The sequence below is a fragment of the Meleagris gallopavo genome, chromosome 6, assembly GCF_000146605.3.
Source record: "Meleagris gallopavo isolate NT-WF06-2002-E0010 breed Aviagen turkey brand Nicholas breeding stock chromosome 6, Turkey_5.1, whole genome shotgun sequence".
NCBI classification, from domain to species: domain Eukaryota; kingdom Metazoa; phylum Chordata; class Aves; order Galliformes; family Phasianidae; genus Meleagris; species Meleagris gallopavo.
This window is the reverse complement of record NC_015016.2, coordinates 37195376-37209761: the sequence shown is the minus strand read 5'-3', so window position 1 is coordinate 37209761 and position 14386 is coordinate 37195376. Positions and strand designations below refer to the sequence as shown.

Below are 14386 nucleotides of genomic sequence, written 5' to 3'. Positions count from 1 at the left end.
AAAAAAAAAAAAGAAGCAAAATGCGTTTTTGTTTCTTATTAATAACTTTCTCAGTTCAACTGATGGATATACATTTGTTTTCATATTTGTACCATTCAGAATTATCTCCATACCCCAAATTTTTCACTGTTAAATAAATTCAGGTTTATTATCTTTGTGGACTTAACCATAGTCATATACAGAATTTGGATCAAAACCAGAGCTACAGCTACCAGTTGGAATATTGATATTGAAACATAATTATCAATGTGGTGGTCTTGGTTGAGGTTTAGCGTATAACCCCTGTTGCTTGTTCTGAGTATCGTAAGCCAGGTTTACCTTTAAACGTTACTTAGGTAAATGTATTTGTAAAAGTATCTTTTCAGTATCTAGCCCATTATATGCATACCTAGCCAGCTTTAATAAATGTGGATGATCTGTTCGATTATATTTTGGAAAAATACTGAAAATACTGAATCGGAATAGATAAGATTATCATGTATATTTAAACTGTGTTATGATTTAATCTGGATAATGAAATAGCTAATTTGTGCTGGCAGTAGGCACTGGCAGTTTTGTGTAGCCCATAGTTTTGAACTAGCTAGAATCCTTTAGTGTACAGTTTGACGAGTTTCATCTCACCTATTTAGGCTTTTTGGTGGTTTGATACTTGACATCCAAAGGAAAGCACCTTTTTTCTTGAGTGACTTCAAGGATGCATTAAGCCTGCAGTGCCTGGCCTCGATTCTTTTCCTATACTGTGCCTGTATGTCTCCTGTAATCACTTTTGGAGGGCTCCTGGGAGAAGCTACACAAGGCAGAATAGTGAGTACAAAAAAAAATGGTAGTGGCCAGGCTTTTAGACCTTCAGAGGCAAGTCACTGTGTGCATTTGTCTCGTTTATTTATACTTGTATTTGAAGAATTTACCCACAGCACTTGATTAGCCTGCCCCAAAGCAGATCTTCCCCAAAAGGTAATTGCTGTGGAAAATGTGGGGAACCCATGTGAACAGGAGAAGATGCACAGTGGAGGTAAAAATAAAATAAAATTATAAAATTAAATTTAAAAATGTTCATCCTGCCTTATTGGAGAGTATCTTCATGAATTGAGAAAGGGCATTGCCTTCTTTTTGGCTACTTGGATAAAATGAATGAATTACAGTAAAGGTGCACCATCCCACTAGGCCTACTTTAGGCAAAGTCAGAGGCTCAAGGTGGATAGCCAAGAATATGTACTGGCCTTGAGTAGTAGGCCTATGAGGATGATAATGCCTACAGTGTTACGGGTAGCAGTCAATTCTGTGTATTTAAACAATGGAGAGGATGTGTGTTTACTTTCACCAGTGGTATGTTATCAATAAAAATAAAAAAAGAGATAAGTTTTTTAAAAGCCAAAAATACTCTTCACTGAAAGTAACTCGGATATTAACCATAAACTTCTGGTACTGCTACATTGGCAGTGTGTAACACCAACACTTTTTTAACCAAAAATGTTCGGTTGCACTTTAGGTTTTGGAGTGAGGAAGGAGTACTCCTATCAGCAACGTTAATAACTTATAGTTTGTGTTAAATGGCGTGTGAGTAAACTAGACTGAAGTGTATTTTCTGTTTCTAAATCTATTGCAAAGAAATAAGGCTCTGTCCTTTTGGGGAAAGGAAAGGGTAAATCCAGAAATGTCCCTTTACAAACTTAAAATTCTGGTCAAGTTTACAATACTATAAAATTCTTTGTGATATTTAGACCAAATTTTAAACATGTTCTCAATTAAAATTTAGTTAACCTTTATCAATTTCAAGTAATGTAGCTGACTTGAATATTTGTTTATTGATGTATTTCTTCAAGCTGATAGAGCACAGAAAAAAATGTGATTTACTTCTGCACTTGTTATTTCTGCCACTGTAAATGTAGGGATGGGTTTTCTTGTGATTATCTAAATGTTGATATAATTTATGAATGTACCCCATATAATTATGAAAATATTCTCCTTTTAAAGCTTGATTCTTAAATACCTTCTTTCTTTTAGCTATCTGGAATTGTTTGCGGGTTTGTTCCTGCCTTCAGATTCTTGGTGTGCATCATTGAATATAAAACTTAGTTACTGCACACACATGTTCAAGCACTGTAGCTGACACTGTAAGGTACACAGTTTGTGTTTGAAACTTTTCCTCACATTCCCAGAGGTCATCACCTCCACAGTATTCCTGTCCCTGCCACCTTGATTGACAGCCCCCAGGTTAATGCATTGACTGTGCCAAAAGCAGTAGTTGAAAGGCAATAGCTAAGTAAGAGATTGTATTTATATATATATATGTATTTTTCTAACATAATGAAAAAAGGAGCATGCTTTTTTATTTGTAATAACCCCAGTTCAGCAAACACCTTTGACCTATTTTAGATGTTTTTCTGAACTGGGCTCAAGTTTGCATAATTTTTATTTTCTTAAGCTCATGTTGTTACAAAGTAGCAAATGCATGAAAATTCCACAGCAAACCCCATAATTTGTGATGTATTAATTTTCATGGTTCTAAGTGGTATATTAGATATTTTACAAGAACATCATGTAAGGTTCTAGAAAGTCTCGTCTTTCTCTTGAGGTATATTATAACATTTCCTGCTAAAAATAATATTTATAGTAAAACATGCAAATCAAGAACTAAAATATGTATCTTTCTTCAATTAAAAGAAATGCATTACCAGGTGGGACATTGGTTTACAGCTCATCTATTTATGGTGTCGTGTATACAAAAACGAGTATTGTTCAGTAACTTCCCCTGCACCACCTTGTCGATTTTTTTTGTTTTGTTTTGTTGTTTCATTTTGTAATGCTTGGCTGACTGATGCAAGCTTGATGCAGCACACTGTGCCATGTTTTAGTACAGGTGTGTTGTAATATGTATATATATTTAGATATATATATTTTTTTTTACAGGGAGAGAGAACTTTTTCTGTATACTACGTATTGAGTAATTTTGTTTTTCAATTGGTAGTAGTTGTTGGTATGTTTTTCCTCCTTAGTTAGCAGGACTAGTAACTTGTTCTCATGGTTTTGGATGGCTTTATATTTCTCGAGAGCAAAGCTTTCCAAACCTTTTGTCCTTGGTATTGTTACTGCAAAACAGTGCTAACAGTGTCTCAAACATTAATATTAATTGTAATATTTTTACATCTTGTCTTGTTTCCATGTAAATGCATTTTAAAAATGTATTTATGCAGATGTGATGCTATGTGCTAACCTGAAAGGCAGCATAGTCAAAGCGGTTTCTTTTCCCCTGAACAGAGTGCAATAGAATCCCTCTTTGGAGCCTCGTTAACTGGGATTGCCTATTCTCTCTTTGCTGGGCAACCTCTTACTATTTTGGGGAGTACCGGACCAGTTCTAGTATTTGAAAAAATATTATTTAAGTTTTGCAGGTAAGTAGTGACATTGGCATTACCCTGATGAACTGTGTAACTTAAGAGACTGTTAGATAACTGTAACTGAAAACATGTTTTGAAAGTAGATGACCGTGTAGATATCAAGGCAGCAGCAAGAAACTGAGGTGTGCATGTGGTTTGGCAAAGCTCTGAAGCACTTAGCTGGTGGGAAAGCCAGTGGTGAAGTGGGTGGGACTTAGTCAGAACTTACTTTTCTTCTTTTATGTGGGGATGCTGGCTTTGATTCTGCAGGGGTGGACAGGGATTGATCTGCCCTTGGGGAAGAACTATCCAAATTGTTCTGGACAGAACATCCTCATGATGCTTCCTGGTTAAGGCAGTAGCAGCCTCAGTCCTAGAGATACTTTGCAGTGTTGTTCAGCACCAGAGGAAGATAAAAGTTTCTGCTTTCTTCAAAACTAGAATCAGGGATGAGTAAAGCTGTGAACACCTGCAGAGCTTGGCCTCAGTATCCATTTTTAAATAGAATATGATAATAAATGATTTTAGACTCAATTACTTTATTTTAATTTCTTTTGTACAGGGATTATGGGCTTTCCTACCTCTCCCTACGAACTAGCATTGGTCTGTGGACTGCATTTTTATGCATAGTGCTTGTAGCAACAGATGCCAGCAGCCTTGTCTGTTACATCACTCGATTTACTGAGGAAGCTTTTGCAGCGCTTATATGCATCATATTTATTTATGAGGCATTGGAAAAGCTTTTTCATTTGGGAGAAGTGTATGCCTTCAATATGCACAATAATTTGGATAGACTGACTTTATATTCGTAAGTATCAAGTTAATATCTGTTAGTACAATACATAAGGGAAATGTGTATTGTATAATGGCATATCATTTATGAAACTGCAGTGTGTGCCTCTTAGTGGTAGGGCATGAGGAATGCTGGGGGTGGCAGGAGCATGAGAAATCTCTGAAAAATTCTATTCAGGGTGCTGTGGAATTGAAATTTCTATTAGCTATGTGTGGTTTAAAGAGATGAGGGGTTGTGACAATGCCTGATTTATCTGCAGCTTGATTAAAGGTCAGCTTACGTTCCATTAGCTGGACAGGGGTTTTGCCTTGCCACTTCAGGAAATCATGATGGCTTCCCTCACCTGGGTGGGGATTATTTCCAGGCAGCAGAGGCATAGAACTGTGCTAAAATGAGGAGTTAACGTATATAAACACTGTTGCTTTCTATTGCAATTATAAGGGATATTTGACTTTTTTAGAATTTCCTTTCCTATTTTTCTCTACTCTCTTATTAAAAAATAAAAATAAAAAATACAACCACTTTTAAAAAATATCTTGCCTTAGTAGAGTTACTGTTTCTTTTCATCTTAATAATTAGCAGTAAGACTATCAATTCATTTAAGGAATGCAGTAAGCAAGCTATTTAGATGTACCGTTTTTCATGTTTGATTGATGTGGAAGTTGTGCATCTTATCTACTTTTTAATGTATAGCTGTTCTGTTTCTGACTTAAAGTAGTTCGCTTACACCGTGAAATCAGCATTAAGTAACTGTCATACCATGTTCAGTGCTTTTTTATTTTTTGATGATCTGATGCTTTCTTTTGCACCTCAGTGTACATTTTGCAAGCTTAGGGTATGCTTTTATGAAATGCATTAAATTGAATCGAGAGCTTACACTTAACACAGAAGGAGAGTCTGCTAACCATTAATGGAGAAAAATCTGCACAGTTCACATAGTCCACCAAGCTGTTCTTGATTCATCTTCAATGCATAGTTAACTGTCAGATAATGGTATATTTTAGTCCCTAACTGTTATAAGGTGATATTTGAATTTTTGTCTTATTTCACATACTGCTTCACATGCAATGAATGAAATAAAATAAAAAATCCAAATGATAACAATTTCACAGTACGCGAATAAAGTATGCTCACTTTGTTTTCAGGTGCTAGTCTGTTTTAACAACTCATCTGCTAGTTTTTAGTCAATACCTTATTTCTTCTAATTCTTTAAAAGATATGTTTTTTGTCCCATCTGTAAAATCTTGTGTGGTCACATCTTTGTGACTCTCAGCATCTCTTTCCTCTTGTAATCATAGTTCATTTTATGCTAGGAGAAGACTTGTACTTTGCTTCTTTCATACAATACTGGGATAAACCCTGGCTACGAATGTATTTCTAGTTTATGTGCAGCACCAAATCCTCACCCTGCAGTGGGGCATGGGAAGTGTGGTGTACAGAAACCTCCATCCTCAGTGGCGCTCTCAAGGGGCCCAAGGTCCTTCTGATTTCTTTCTTTTTCTTTCCCTCTCCTGCGTTGAAAACTTTCCATGTGATGTGATATGATAAGAGATATCCTTTTGGCCGTTTCCTCCCAGCTCCTCAGGTCCTCTGCTGTGAATGGCTTTGGCTCTGTACAACACTGCTTAGCAACAACTGTAAGCATTAGTGTGTCCTCAGTGTTGTTTTTCTCCTAGAACCAAAGCATAGCATCATACCAGGCACTCTGAATAAAAGAACTCTGTCCCAGCTGAAAAGAGACTGCACTTACAAGCGTATCATTTGGTTTGTTTTTTTCTTTCCTTCCATGCCCTCAGATGTGTATGTTCTGAGCCTCAGAACCCCAGCAATGAAACCTTGAAGGCTTGGGGGAGGATGAATAAATCTGTGGAAACTATCGCATGGAGTAACCTTACAGTAACTGTGAGTATCTAAAAGGCAGATATCTGTATCTGTCTCTTCGTTTTTATACATACATACACAAACAAAAACTAAATCTCGCAACACTTAATACTTGTGTTGATTAATATTTCTTATCTGGTTACTTTTTCATAGCATGGATTGTTTTATTTAAAACTGTATTTGCAGTTCTTTTATTGCACCTATAATGCTGAGCAGGCATTGTACTGCTTGGGATAATTGATTTTGTGACAGTAAATACTAGTGTCCTAAATGATTGCTTGAGATAGCCACGTGAATACTGGTGGCAGAGCAGTCTTCTTCCTGAAGTGCAGATGAATATGATGAGCAGAATAAACAGGAGATAATTTCCTTTTATTTCCTGGAAAGGGTGGATTTTTAAGAAAATGCAAAGGTAGAAATTAAAGTTAAAATGTGCTGGCAGGTACACATCTTCAGATCATGTTAGACATGGGTATAAATGTGTGTGAGAAGCTACTTAAAACTTGATTGGATGAAAATAATATTTTGGAAAATTGAAGGTTAAAAGAAAACATGTTTGCAAGAATAAGTGTGGAAGCAGTACTTTCTGAGGTGGATATTTTACAGCCATATCTGGTTAATCCCTTGGATGTGATCAGTCACCTAAACATAGATATACTAAGTGGCTGTAGTATATCCTAGCATCTGGTCTACACCTACGTTTAGTATAATTTGCATTGGCTGTAGATTTAGTGTTAAATTTGCTACCTGTATGTGCCTCCTTAAGCCTTCTCCAGATATTTAAAATGGCAGTAAATATCTGTGTATGGGCTCTGCTGGTGTCTGAATCTGGGGGCTTACACTGAAATTAGGATGTGTTTTGCACAGCAGGAATACTATTAAAAGCCTTAGTGTTATACTAGAATTTTAGATGTTCTGTTTTCTGCGTGTCACCTGTCTATTCCTAGTCTATTGTGATTACCCAGAAAGGCAATGAATGTAGTATTTAAAACTTCTTTTATATTGTTATTTATTTTATGTAACTTTAGTTTCTCGAACAATTTTACTTTTCTCAGGCAAAACTGATCCAAAATTTTGTAGTGCTTATAATCAAAATCAGTTCTTAATTGGGAGAATTTTTTATATAGATCTAACTTACTTATTTTCATAAACAAGCCTGTTTAAAAACTAGGCTGTTGAAGTATTACTTCCAGCTTTGTTGACTTCATCTTTCCTTGTGCTCTGTGTCTGCTTCTCTTTGCCTTTCAGTGAGCCTTTTAGATAAGGATGATTTTTCTTTTTTACTCAGTTCTGTTACTTAAAATATTTTTCCGCTACATTAGAATTTTTTTTTGTCATTTGGATTAATCTATTTTTCTAAGAATCCATTTTTCCTTTAATCGTATCAGTATAAAACTCCAGAATAGAGGTGAAACTGAGGACATCTCGTTTTTATGTTCAGCAAGTTGAAAGTTGATGATGAATAGTCTGCTTTTCCTGAACATAGATCTCAGCCTTAATTTACCTGTTCAGTCTTTTGATGCATTGAGAATAGAATAGAAATTAGGTGAATGTGATTTGGGGGAAAAAAAAAAAAAAAAAGTTATTTGGGGCTTTTTGAGATCCTGAAAAAGATAAATAATTGCTACTGTGACTCTTCTGGAACAGACAGGTTTTTTTTGGCGTTTCAGGATGAGATACTGATGGAGGAAAGAATTGCCACAATCTCCAAAAGAAGGTTTTTATATGTATTTGCTATTGGTAGGTTACAAGTTTGAGTATATTAATAGACTAAAAATTTAGAAATTGAAGGAGTTTTCTCTTTTGCAGGAATGTTTAGAATTTCATGGTGTGTTTCGTGGATCTGCTTGTGGCCATCATGGACCATATATTCCAGATGTTCTCTTTTGGTCTGTCATATTATTCTTTACAACGTTTTTCCTCTCCTCTTTCCTTAAGCAGTTCAAGACCAAACGCTATTTCCCAACTAAGGTAATTACAATTAGCGATGACTGTTACTTTGTAGCAAATATATTAGTATAGAATAAATTAATATGGTTTAGTAGGGTTGAATTTGTTTATTTTGCTTCAGAACTTTGTTTTGAGAGTGTAACTTTAACTGTATTTCCTTTAAGATAGAAAAGGAAATGGTAAGCAACACTTCCTTTAAATTCAAAAAATTAAGATATTAAAGAAATCAACTGCTGCAAATTTAATACTTAGTATTCTTTCTTGCCATTGTAACAAAATGTTTTGAATATGAATCTGAGCATGTCTGTGTTTCATACTAATGGCTGGTGGCATCTGGAGGGATTAATTTTCCTGGTTCCCTTGTCTAGTAGTGTAGAATAATTGGCTGCTTTCTCCAATGTGATGATGTTGGAAGTGTGTTGAGTTGTTCCTGAGAGGGATTACTGTTTCTAATAGCAGACAGTATGATGATAGTCCTTGGGCTGATTTATACAATATATTTTTACTATGCAAAATAAAGTGGGTAGATCTTCTCTGGACCTCATCTTGTACCTACAGAGTGTTCCTAATTCTTAACGAAGTCACCTTTGATAACCTGAATTTGTTAGAAAATATCTTTCCCCTACAAATTGAACATCAAATGTATTATTATTGATTTCTGAACAATTTAGTGGTTTTACTAAATTATGCTCCAGGAGACTAGCTGTGATGACCCCTCCTCTCAACCAGGCTAAAAGGACAGAAAAATGAGGAAGAAGTTAATGTGAAGCAATCTGCTTTTTGTACTAAATAACTTTAAATGGGATTATCAGATGTACAGAATACTCAACTTCATGCTATGCTGGCAGGCAGCTTAAATTTAAAAATAAAAATAAAATGCATGTAATGTTCAGTGATGTAGTATAATATAAAGAGACTTCACTATCTGTAGGGAAGTAGATTCTTTTTTTGCTAATGTGAATTATAATGATGAAACAACAAGAGTTAACACAGGCTTTTTTCTTTATAGGTGCGTTCTACTATCAGTGACTTTGCAGTATTTCTGACGATTGTAATCATGGTTTTGATTGACTATCTAGTAGGAGTGCCATCTCCTAAGCTTCACGTTCCAGAGAAATTTGAAGTAAGAAATAAAGCCTTTTTTTAAAAAAAAAGCCTCCTAAGTGCTTCCAGCTTCATAGACAGTACAATAGTAGTACTAAATAAAAACAGGAATTTAACTTTTTGACTTGCATTGGAGATTAAAGTAATCTCCCCTTTTTGTTCTGAATAGTGTCTCTCCTGACAAAACACTGCTTCGTGCAGTAGTATTAAGGAAAAGTATGTAGTCTTTACTGCAAACATGCAGAAATAAAGAAATGGAATGGATGTTCTATTTTTTTCCATATCACATTCATATTTAACAGTGAGTCAATCTTTAGGTCAAAGCCACTGGAGGGGTGAGGGGGAGAAATCAAAGCTCGTATTTAAGAGACTGTTTACATGAGACTGTTTACATGTTCTCTGCAGGTAGTATTTGTAGCAATGAAATCTTACTTTGTTTTAGTGAGTATTTGTTTATTTTTTCCAGCCCACACATAAGGACCGAGGATGGTTCATAGACCCTCTTGGAGGCAATCCTTGGTGGACACTCCTGGTAGCTGCTGTTCCTGCTTTACTCTGTACCATTCTCATTTTCATGGATCAGCAAATAACAGCTGTTATTATAAACAGAAAAGAGCATAAGCTGAAGGTGAAAGTCTATTCATTTTCACAAAACTGTAGTTTTGTATAAGTCATGTTTATTTTAAATCAGATCCAGTCTAGGTCTGCAAAATAAGTAGCTACTAAATAGATGGGTATATTGACTAATACAGAGTGACTATAATTTGGCAGGCACTTTAAAAATCTGTAACTTCCATATAAATGTTATTTACCAAGTAAGTTATAAATCTCGCGTCATATCAATAGAAAATTTTTTGAATGATAGATTTCTTTGCTTGGTTTCACAGAAAGGCTGTGGTTATCATCTTGATCTGTTCATGGTTGGCATTATGTTGGGAGTATGCTCCATAATGGGCTTACCGTGGTTTGTCGCAGCAACTGTCCTGTCTATAAGTCATGTTAACAGCCTGAAAGTTGAATCTGAGTGTTCTGCACCAGGAGAGCAACCAAAGTTTTTGGGAATCCGGGAGCAGCGAGTGACAGGATTGATGATTTTTGTCCTGATGGGGCTATCAGTGTTCATGACTTCTGTGTTAAAGGTAGGAGTTTTACCAAAACACTTGGATTTTCTTTGTTCTTTTGATTTTCTTATTGGGATATAATATTTGTAATGTTAGTGCATCTTATTAAGTAAAGTAATGCATGTTTAGATCCATTATCAAACTATGTTTTTGGTGTTGGTTGAATAGAAAAAGCCAGTGGAGAGAGCTGTTGGAAAACTGAACAGATTAAAAGTATAGTGAGTAGAGAAGAAAGCAACCTTTGTCTGTGTTGCATGATTTTCTTGCTAGTGTTTTTTTTTTATATTCCCAAATCTGTTACCCAGAATAGTTCTATAATTCTTATGTGAATATATAAATGGAGAGAGAAAAGGAGTGTGTTTATGTTACTTCTGCACAAGTAACTTTATGTGGCCAGTGAAGCAGAAATCGAGTTCAAGAAGTGATAATCAGAAATGACATTGTCGTTCTTTTTCTTTCTTTTTTACCTTTTTAAGCTGCTTTTGAGGTCTAAAATGTAAAGATTATCTTTCAGAGTGTTGTGAAATGGCGGTGAAATAGAGATTTTGCGAGTCAAATTAGGGCCTCTAAATTTCACTTTCTCTAAATTTCTGTTAGTTCAGTGAGCTTCCATTGCATGAGCTCCAGCAATTAGGAGAGAGAAATAAAAAAAAAAAATAAAAAATAAAATAAAAAAAAAAACAAAACAAAACCAAAACTGACTTTTAAATGACAAAATAGCAGTTATGCCATAAAGTGCATAATTGCTAATATCTTTAAAGAACTTAAAAGTATCTTCAAAGACAGATCACAGTTCAGTTCTAAGGTAGCTTCTAAGCTGTGCAAGAAAAAGTGGTGGTAGAAAATAAACCCGTGAACATACAGCCATAGTTTAGTAATTCTAATTACAAATTATTATTTGTAATTATATAAATATATAATATATTTATAAAATAGCTGGCCGTTTGTTAAAGGCGTTAAGGATTTAAAAATAATAAGGTGATGTTTATAAACAAATATTTAGATCAATCAATCTGTGGTAGAAAAGCCACCAGGAGCTTAGCTGTATAATAGACTATCAGAATCAAAATCAGGAATACTAAAATTTATTATTGCTCAAAAGCTGAAGGTGCTGATTGCTGAACCCTGGTGTTTATCCCTCTTTTTAGCAGCTGATTCTTGGAAAGCAAAACCTGCGTTTGTTATGGGATCAAGGGTAATACGAATGGGATTACTATCATTCATTCTGTGAAATACTTTTGTTTTTCACTGTGAGTGACTGTTATTCAAAAGAAGAAAGGAGGACAATACCTTGAACTGCACACTCTGTGCTTTTGTTTTATGTGTGAATGTACGCTGACTTAATTCAGTAGAAGTTAATGCTAATGAAGTACTAGCAGAGAGTAATTAATCCCTAAGGCATAGTTTTATTCCACGCTATTTTAAGTTTCAGTGAAGGCTTTTGTTCAGGCTTGATGGCAGCAGTTTGTATTAAGATTTCTTTACTCAGAATTTCAATCAATTTGGTAGCAAAGTGGCTTCATTTGCTTTGTGTAGGCTGCACATGTTTGATGCAGGTGCCACCGGAATCAGTGGACAACTTCATTATCTTAATAAGTTTTAAATTGATTTTACTGGAAATTTAGCCCAGAAAAAAATTAAGTTATGGTTTCATATGGTTTCATATGGTTTCATATGGTTTCATGTGCTCTGGAAATACTGTGTTAGTGAGGAAAAAAAATCAAACTTCATATGACAGTTTCCACGAAGTTGCTTGTCCCAGTATAGTTCCTGTCAAATAGCAACTTAAACCAACATTGTTAGCATTAATAGAAACACTGATTGCAACCTAGAAACTGTAGTCCACGGGCAGTCAAGACTGAACTACTTTTTTAATCCTGATGACAGCCATATTAGCTGTAGGGAGATGACACAGGTCCTTCTGCAGCTCGCAGCTATTTTTGCTTTTCAATGCTGCATTTATTCCTTCTATAAATAGAGCATTAACCTTTGTAGATTTTCACATAAGTAAAGTAGGAATTAAAATAATTTGGTTCAAGTCTTTCGGTAGTATGAACTGCTGAGTTGTATCATGTTGATTCTACAAGTAACTCCGTTGGTGTTGTTTTCCTCTGCAGTTTATTCCAATGCCAGTTTTGTATGGCGTCTTTCTTTACATGGGAGTGTCTTCATTAAAAGGCATTCAGGTAAAATCTGACTTTGTGGAACAACTTGCTTTTGTTTAAATGAAAAGGGAAATGTAAGGTGTTATTTTACATCAGAATCAATAAAGTTAACCTATGTTGTCTGAGTAGGATGTAGGATAATTTTTGCAGTATCACATTCAGTGTTTGTTCTTACCACTGTCTTCAGTTATGTTGCTTTTATTCCTTCAGTAGTGTAGCTGAATAATAAATTTTCTGAAATATTTTAAGAAGTTATACTAGTGTTGTTTGAAAGGAACACAAACAATAGAGATCCCAGCCCCTTGAATTTTCATGGATCTTTGCTAGTATTTTAATTAGGATTAATTTGTTTCTAGAGTTTCATAAAAATGTTGTTTTATTTAAATATTTCCTTCTGGGGAGGAAGAAAATCATTAACTGAAGGATGATTTTATATTTCACTGCAGTTTTTTGACCGTATAAAATTGTTTGGAATGCCTGCCAAGCATCAACCTGACCTGATATATCTGCGTTATGTACCACTCTGGAAGGTCCATATCTTTACAGTTATTCAGCTCACTTGTCTCGTTCTTTTGTGGGTGATTAAAGCCTCTGCAGCTGCTGTTGTTTTCCCTATGATGGTAAGTGATCTGTTCTACAAGTTAATCATTTGCCAAAAGTGTGTGCATCATCCAACATCTCTTCAGAATGTGTTTGCTACCTTATGAGGGAAGGGACTGAGAAAGACACAAACTTCAGAAGCTGTTCACTTCTGAACATGAGAACTCTGAAAGAAAGCAATTCAGCTGTGAAAAGCTACAAAAGGGGAAATGATCTGACTTGGCAGTAAGATAAAACTGGTACTAGGAGAAAAGGCTACAGTTAAAAACACTGAATGTACTGAAAGTGTGTGATGGTATTTATTTCAATGGTTTAATATCAGTGATTTGTTTTATGGTTCTCTTAAGGTTTTAGCGTTAGTGTTCATTCGCAAGCTCATGGATTTATGTTTTACCAAAAGAGAGCTTAGCTGGCTCGACGATCTTATGCCAGAAAGTAAAAAGAAGAAAGAAGATGACAAAAAGAAAAAAGAGAAAGCAGTAAGTATAAAAATACTCTAACTAAACATGTTGTGAGTTAACAGAAAAACACTTAGTGACATTTTGAAATTCTTTTACCCAAACATACCTTTTGAAATCCTTTACTAATGAAACTTATTGATTGAGCAACAGTTACTTGCTGTGAAGGACATCTCACTATTTCAGTGATGTTGTTACAAATTATGACTTATTTGTGAAGTTAGCAAGCAAAGCAGAATGAAGTGGTTCTTAGTGCAGCATGTTGTTATCTCTGTCATTCATAACGTCCGAAGGTAGATATGAATGGATGGGAAAGAAAAACTGAAGTAGGAATCTTGACTCTGCTTAAAGTAGTAGAAAAACTTTACCATACAAAGGACCTTCTCCTTATGGGTGTATGCAGAATGATGGTTAAAACCAACTGCTAGTTGGTAATGATGTATAACTGAATAATAGTCGCGTAACTTCTCAGTAAAAGAATCAACTGGCTGTACACCAACTAGCTGAATTTCTTAAGCTTAAAAATGTTATGATCTTAGCTAGATGTTGTGCTTTCAGCTGCAGTACCTACAGAGAAGTGTTTTGCCCCATAACACTATTAAAATACTTTCAATGTGCAAACTTCTTGGTTTCTTCTGTATGAAAAATTTTATAAAATATATACTTAAAATTTACAGGAGGCAGAGAGAATGCTTCAGACAGAGGACAATGAGAGTGTACACCTTCAGTATGGAGAAGGAAATGTTTTGAATTTTCCTGTAAAGACTCTAAAATACAGGTATAATAGTATGTCGGTCTTCTTACTAAGAAATATTTCTATCAAATGCCATAATTTACTTCATATTCAGTTGGTCATGTATGAGCTTAATTTTTTTCCTCAAGCTAGTAACAGCCTTGATTAGCAAGTATTAAGGTATATCCCCTGGTGCTATGGCAG

General features: G+C 35.1%; 1 protein-coding gene across 4 annotated transcripts in view; it reads left to right on the top strand.

Moving 5' to 3' along the window:
* The window catches only part of SLC4A7 (solute carrier family 4 member 7), a 59876-nt gene that overhangs the window by 38825 nt on the left and 6665 nt on the right, over positions 1-14386 (top strand). For all 4 annotated transcript variants that reach the window (XM_010712878.3, XM_031553944.1, XM_031553943.1 and 1 more), the window contains 12 exons: positions 630-804; positions 3259-3392; positions 3940-4185; positions 5967-6072; positions 7861-8022; positions 9011-9124; positions 9572-9733; positions 9993-10244; positions 12344-12412; positions 12838-13011; positions 13339-13470; positions 14127-14227. In XM_010712878.3, the coding sequence (XP_010711180.1) occupies positions 630-804; positions 3259-3392; positions 3940-4185; positions 5967-6072; positions 7861-8022; positions 9011-9124; positions 9572-9733; positions 9993-10244; positions 12344-12412; positions 12838-13011; positions 13339-13470; positions 14127-14227 (1827 nt within the window). The remainder of the gene's footprint in view (positions 1-629; positions 805-3258; positions 3393-3939; positions 4186-5966; positions 6073-7860; positions 8023-9010; positions 9125-9571; positions 9734-9992; positions 10245-12343; positions 12413-12837; positions 13012-13338; positions 13471-14126; positions 14228-14386) is intronic.